This window comes from Folsomia candida, unplaced genomic scaffold (genome assembly GCF_002217175.1).
Source record: "Folsomia candida strain VU population unplaced genomic scaffold, ASM221717v1 Fcan01_Sc001, whole genome shotgun sequence".
Taxonomy (NCBI): Eukaryota; Metazoa; Arthropoda; class Collembola; order Entomobryomorpha; family Isotomidae; genus Folsomia; species Folsomia candida.
The window spans coordinates 17,647,271-17,653,420 of record NW_019091193.1 but is presented as its reverse complement, the minus strand read 5'-3'; the positions used below and the strand labels follow the sequence as shown (position 1 = coordinate 17,653,420).

The following is a 6,150-nucleotide window of genomic DNA, read 5'->3' as shown; positions in this document are numbered from 1 at the left end:
TGAGTTGGGATTGGAACTGCATTGGGATGATGTTAAGCTTAACATGCAACTCATATGAGTTAAGCATGTATGCGCACAAAAGTTTTGCAAGTATTCATGAAGTGACTGAATAAGTAACTGTGTACGTACATAGTAAAGTCATACTGAAAAAATGTATGCTGGATCATGAAAGATTATATATATTTCTGGGACTCGTATACATGCAATGACGTGTTATTGATACGAATAGATGACTTGACATTCATTCTCTACATTAAAATATGTTTCTTCGATCTGATCTCGCTGCAGACCAAGAATAATCAGTATGACGTTAGCCCGTCATGCTATGTATCGTAAAATATTAAATCCTTGGCCTCGTATTAAATCATCTTGTAAATAATTCGCTAGCAATAAAGTACAACATGCATGTAATTTGTGCCATTGTTAACACGGGTTAATACAAATCATGGACTTAAAACATGTGCATATGCTTCCGATACTAGTCATCACCGTACTATGTAGATAATTGAGTCAACTCACGTGAAAGTTAAAACAGATTTAAATTTATTTCCAAGTAATAGTGTAACAAAAACTATATATCTTATGTATGTAAGAATTACAACAACAGATCATTGGGATCACAGTATAAATGTCAATGTTAGCCGATTTTTTATAGTCAATTTTATCTGCTCCAATTAGTGTAGAATTAAACTTTTCTTTTGGCCCGCAATAAAGGCCCAGATGTTGTAGCAATTCTGCAATCAATCAATTACCAAAATTCATATAATATTGTTTATTCATGTAATTTGGTAGCATGTGCATATTGCTTAGTTCGACAGTTACCTGACGATTTCCCCTGATCCAATTAAATCAAACGTGTGGTACTGGACACCAAGAGGAGCTGTTTTCTTCATTGGTCTTTGTTCGAGCTCCTTTTTTGAAAAATAGAATTACGATTTAAAAAATGTTTTATTCCTGATCTACTCCTGTATTATTATAATACAAGTAACTGACCATATGGGATAATTAATAACTAACCGTTTGTAATATTTCTCCAAATTTCGCCCTTCTGATGGCCCCAAGTACGCTTTTCTTCCCCTTCTCATAACATTTAACGAATTCGCCAGCACCCGGTAAACTAATACAATACAAGCCGCTATCTTTTATCCCTAGATATCCTCCATTGACCAGTTTTCGAATTTCGTCCTCCTCAAATTTCCATCTCTTCCGTAGACTTTCTTTGGAAAAGTATTTAGAGTTTTCAACAGATCTTGTAATTCTAAGCTCGTCCCCTTCTCCACGGGAATTATCCATAGAGGCAGCAACAGCTTGAGTAACAAATCTTTTAAAGATTCCTTCTCGTTCCAAATTAGCAAAGTCATCCAGGAAAACGATGAGATAGTTTGACGAGGTAAAGCTAGAAAAAGTGAGAATCTTGTTGTCTTTGGCCAACTTTGTGAGCTGAGTGTCAATGAGAAATTGATTGTCCAAGATGGCTCCCAGCTGAGAGTACATGATAATCGGAGGCAGGCGTCCTTGAAAGACTTGGGAAGGAAACTGGGCTCTGAGGAGGAGGAGTGCGCTTTCTGTATCGCAAGGCAGACTTCTCATCATCTCGCGTTCCTCATCATTAGCGGGCTGTTCCGCTCGGAATCGTTTCCTTCCAGCTGACTTGTAAAGCTCGGGAACAATTTCTCTCCCCTGGGACAAAGAAGATGATGACAAAGAGCTTGAAGGCGTTGACGTACAGTGACCCGCTTCATCGTTAGAATCTCGACGTCGTCGACTAGTTAGGGAATCCATTATTATTCTGAAATAAGGTATATGTAAGTATAGTATAGTATTTTATCTTATTTCATATATAAAGTATTAAAATTAAGATGTACATACTCACTCATGGCCCATGAGGCCATGAGTGAGTATGAGTAGCATACACAATCACAATATTCAACTATCCGGAATTTTTGAACAATTGTCCAAATTTCCAGAAAATGCTCTAAAAAATGTTCTCAAACTTCGCAAATATATTATCCACTAACTAAAAGTTAAAACCTATTCATTAGTTTTGACGCTCTTATGAACGTAGGTAACGTATTGTACGTATGACGTAAAAACACTAAATACTAAGAAAACAAATTCATAAACTTTTAAGCTTACAACTTACAACTAAATTTCCCCCCAGGACCGGATAATGGCAGTTAAATTTGGCAAAATATCGCAGACTTAACGCAGTTGGCTTGTTCAAAATTTCTAGCAATTTATACCATTTTTATAGCGTGATGATAATATTATAAACTGAAATCAATCAAAGTTGATGTTGAAAGCTGGGTCGCGCTGAAGAAGAGCTCACTTTCCTCCTTCTTTCCTCTAACTCTCTCAATCGTTTGACTCACCCAAATGCATGGAATAGCAATCCGTACAAGATCGCTCATATATGACCCAAATGGATTTCATGTGGAAATGAGAATGGGATGAAAATGAGATGGCTTTTATAGATTTTATTTTAAACAAAGTGCATGTAACACAATTAGAGTATTTTAGAAGCACCATTGGCCATTTATTATTTCAGTTGCGTGCAGTACAGTAAACATTAACAATGCAATCGTTTTTAGGTGCAGTAGTAGTAAATGGACATTAAAAAATCACAGTTCATTTAGTGTTTATCCACCGGACCCCCCTCCAGACCACAGGGGAAGGTAGGACGACCAGCCATTGCCAACACCACCTTCCCTGGCTTCTTTCCCACCTACATAATCATACATTGAGGTAGATTAAAATGCATTCAACGTTATCAAGTGCGGGTCAAATTCACTCACCATTCACAATTCCTTCCAACTTATCTACTTCTTCAGTTGTCAACTTTAGCATGGTTTTTAATACTGGAATTAGGCGCTTGCGCTCCGCATCGCCGGTTAATGTTATAAACTAAAATAAGTACAAAGAATCAAATAAAGTTCAAATTCTTCATGTAAAAAATAATACGTGTGTACCTTTAGTAAAACATTCTTAAGATACTCTGTGTTTTCTTTCAAGTGTTCCTGACGCTCCTTGTCTCGTTCAATTCTTCTAATTTCTTCTTTAAGGGCGTCGCTTAACTGAGCTAACCTATCACAGTTGGACTCAGATTCACGGAGAAGTGAAGTTAAATGGGAGACCTGACTTTGGCACCTGACTAGTTCTTTGTGCAGTGAGTCTCTGATGGTTCTGTCCTGATCACTATCATTTCCTGTAGCAATTGATTCCACATATTAAAATTATGGCGTAGAAATATTGTGCATGCACCTACATCATGCAATTGAATTTATTTGTTATTACCTTTTGATGATTCAAAGCTACTGCTCAAAAGTTGTTCGAATGTAACGTTGTAATTATCCATCATCTTTGGGGTATAGGCTGACACAGAAGTAACGCTTTCAGATCCCTGCAACCAGAAAATGCAGTATTTAAGATTTGCTTATTCAATCGAACTAACATTCAGTGCGTACATGCGTACATATGTACCTACCTCCCCTTCCCCTCTTGGAATCATTCTAAGCTGGTCAAAACTTATACCGTTGGTATCACTGGTATCAATTGTCAATGGATTGGATATCCTATTAAATTCCATTTGTGTAGAAGGATGATCACTTGGTGGTGGTGGAGTTGGTAACGAGGACCTTGTATATTGTCGGGACATTGGATGAAATGAAGTGCTCCCTTCCAGTATTCTTTCCAAGTTTTCAAAATTGACAGTAGCAGATGTACTCGTATTTTCGTTTTCGGATTTTAGAAGCTCATATTGTTCTCGCAGTAACTGAACTTGATTTTCGTATCCATTCTTCAATGTTTCGATTTCAATCTTTGGTTGTAAAATAAAATTGAGAAAGTCAAATAATTTTTCGGGTTGATAACAAGGACCACAGCCAACTGCTTACCTTAAATGATGATTTTATACGTTCGCACACAACATTGTTTTCTTCTAATTGACGTTTCAAATAATCATCCTTATCTCGAAGGTCTTGCTTCAAATTTTGGAACTCTGCATTGAGTTGCACGTCTTTTTTAATACCGTCAGCCTTTAGCTCAGAGAGCTGCATGTTTAACTCTGCTCGCTCCGACAATAGATTTTCATTCTCAAGTTTTTGTTTTTGTAGTTCCACTCTATAAACAACATATACCCAGCATATTTAAATTGGTCAGGTGAGTTGCATTAAAATTATGGTGTAGAAACATACTTCAATATGGCAACTTCGGAGTGAAATTCTTGAATAACTTTTTGTAGTTTCTCCATTTCCTCGTTATTGTCAATTAACGTTGTTGGCTTCTGAGACTTTAGCATAGCTTGGGCTTTCGCTTTATAGTTTCTAAGTTGAATGGATAATGATACATAAAAGTTTCAAAAATTATATCTTCATACCACCGACGGTTGAGCTTATAATAAAATTGATTACCTTAGCTCAGATTCTAATTGTTGCATTTCCAACTTCAAGTTGGTAATTTGTGTTTCTCGACTTCTCTTATTTTCTTCCAAAAGGGAAATCTGGCAAACGCAAAAGAATAATAAGTCAAATTTCTTCACATGCACACACTTCACAATGTATACCTTCTGTTCTAAATGAGCTATGGACTTTTGGGAATTGTTGAGCTTTTCTGTCATATCCTTATCTTGTAATACAAATGTACATTTAGCAGTTTCAAACTCCTGATGAAGTTTGTCAAACTCTATTTTCTTTTCATTCCATCGATCGTTCAATTTTCCAACTTCATCTTGCAGAAACATGATCTTTTCGGCTTTTCTAACAGAATCAGCCTGTAAAATGAGAAGAATGCTCTATATTGTTGTTATCATACAATATGAAGGCAATAAAGTTCGAGAGATTATGAATCATACAATTTCGAACCATTTCGAAACATTATAATAGTATAGAAAGCTTTGCAATTAATCATATACGTACATACCTGCAGACTGTCCTTAACAAGAATCAGTTTATTTTCGGACTCTTTATAGTTTAAAATTATCGATTCCAACTCTTTAACTTTCTGATCCCGATTACTAAGTTCTGCCAGCAACTTATCACATTCAACTTTTTTGGCTTCTAAATGTCCAGAAGCATCCTGTAATTTTAACTCGTAATCAGTTACTTCCAAAGACAGAATTTGGAGTTGACGTTTTTCTTGTTGTGCGTCTGCACGGTCATCTTTTGCTTCTTGTAATTCTTTCTCAAGGTTCTCCACTTTTGATTTTAGCTCATCAGTGCATTCAGCATCCTTTTCGAGTAGGTCCAATTTATCCCTAAGTATCTTGTGTGACAACGACAAACTTTGGATCTGTGACGTGGATTCTGACTCCTTGATTTTTAACTCTACGTTTTCTTGAACCGTTTTCTCAAGATCTTTTTGAAGAGTCGACTCTAACTTTTTGAGCCTTTCTACTTCATCTAACGCTTTATCATACTGTTGTTGAATTTTTGAAGCATTTTGTAGTCCTGGTCTTTCTCGAAGGCGTTCAAGTTCTGCAGTTTGTTCTGCCAGTTTCTTTTTGTACTTGAGAGTTATTGCTTTCAACTTGTTGTAGCGCTCCTCCAAGCTGTCTACAGTCGGCGTGGATTCACTTGAAGGCACAGCCGGACTTGAAACTGGATGGTCAACTAATTGCATTACTGGAATAGTGTCTGGACTTGGTGCTACCTCATGGTCTTCCATCGCACCAAAAGTAAGCCGGTTTTAAAGGGCAACTAAACAAAAGTAAAAATTAGTTCACGGTCACAAACACCACTGCAAATTATGCGCAAGCAAATGATTAAACATAATTTACGCCGTTCGTGATAGATGATAGAAGGGTGGGTGGTAGTTGTGGTGGTGTTCTCTTCCCGATTTATGATTATTCAGCGTATTGCACTAAAAAAAATTATAAAAAATAGTATAAAATTTACATGTAAACTTTGAATTTGCAGTATTAACACCAAACATATGCATGTATAGTACAATGATAAACAAACTTGATGAATCCATCACTGAACTGACTTACATGGACATTTTCTACATTGTGGCCATACTAACAATTCCTACAGGAAATTTTCTCTCAACTTTTGTAAAAATACTAAAAATAGGCGATAAGTGAAGCTGGCGGATCGTCCTTTCCGGTTTGTGTCTGACTCAGTGCACTGAAATTGAAAATTCAGCTGGACGAGT

At 36.5% G+C, this 6,150-nt stretch overlaps 2 protein-coding genes across 2 annotated transcripts; both read right to left on the bottom strand.

The window, feature by feature from the left end:
• Window positions 1-520: 520 nt before the first annotated feature.
• LOC110863010 (serine/threonine-protein kinase 19) lies at window positions 521-2,356 on the bottom strand. The gene is made up of 4 exons (XM_022112220.2): window positions 2,144-2,356; window positions 1,018-1,789; window positions 823-911; window positions 521-734 (listed from the first exon to the last, which is right to left on the bottom strand). Exons 2-4 carry the CDS (start codon window positions 1,780-1,782, stop codon window positions 686-688), a joined length of 903 nt encoding a protein of 300 aa, XP_021967912.1. The 5' UTR covers window positions 1,783-1,789; window positions 2,144-2,356; the 3' UTR covers window positions 521-685.
• A 150-nt stretch (window positions 2,357-2,506) lies between these two features.
• On the bottom strand, window positions 2,507-6,138 carry LOC110853450 (GRIP and coiled-coil domain-containing protein 2). The gene is made up of 12 exons (XM_022101723.2): window positions 5,987-6,138; window positions 5,774-5,856; window positions 4,918-5,693; window positions 4,562-4,768; window positions 4,410-4,498; window positions 4,194-4,322; window positions 3,894-4,119; window positions 3,485-3,817; window positions 3,295-3,400; window positions 2,970-3,205; window positions 2,796-2,904; window positions 2,507-2,725 (listed from the first exon to the last, which is right to left on the bottom strand). The coding sequence occupies exons 3-12, from the start codon at window positions 5,659-5,661 to the stop codon at window positions 2,640-2,642; spliced, it is 2,265 nt and encodes a 754-aa protein (XP_021957415.1). The 5' UTR covers window positions 5,662-5,693; window positions 5,774-5,856; window positions 5,987-6,138; the 3' UTR covers window positions 2,507-2,639.
• Between the last annotated feature and the right edge of the window lie 12 nt (window positions 6,139-6,150).

Coding starts and splice junctions, on each gene's coding strand:
- LOC110853450 (XM_022101723.2), bottom strand. CDS start 5,661: ATGGAAGACCATGAGGTAGCACCAAGTCCAGACACTATTCCAGTAATG. Junction 2,905..2,969: donor TTAAGAATGTTTTACTAAAG/GTACACACGTAT, acceptor TACTTATTTTAG/TTTATAACATTAACCGGCGA. Junction 2,726..2,795: donor GTTGGAAGGAATTGTGAATG/GTGAGTGAATTT, acceptor ATGATTATGTAG/GTGGGAAAGAAGCCAGGGAA.
- LOC110863010 (XM_022112220.2), bottom strand. CDS start 1,782: ATGGATTCCCTAACTAGTCGACGACGTCGAGATTCTAACGATGAAGCG. Junction 912..1,017: donor TTGGAGAAATATTACAAACG/GTTAGTTATTAA, acceptor TTTTCAAAAAAG/GAGCTCGAACAAAGACCAAT. Junction 735..822: donor GGATCAGGGGAAATCGTCAG/GTAACTGTCGAA, acceptor GATTGATTGCAG/AATTGCTACAACATCTGGGC.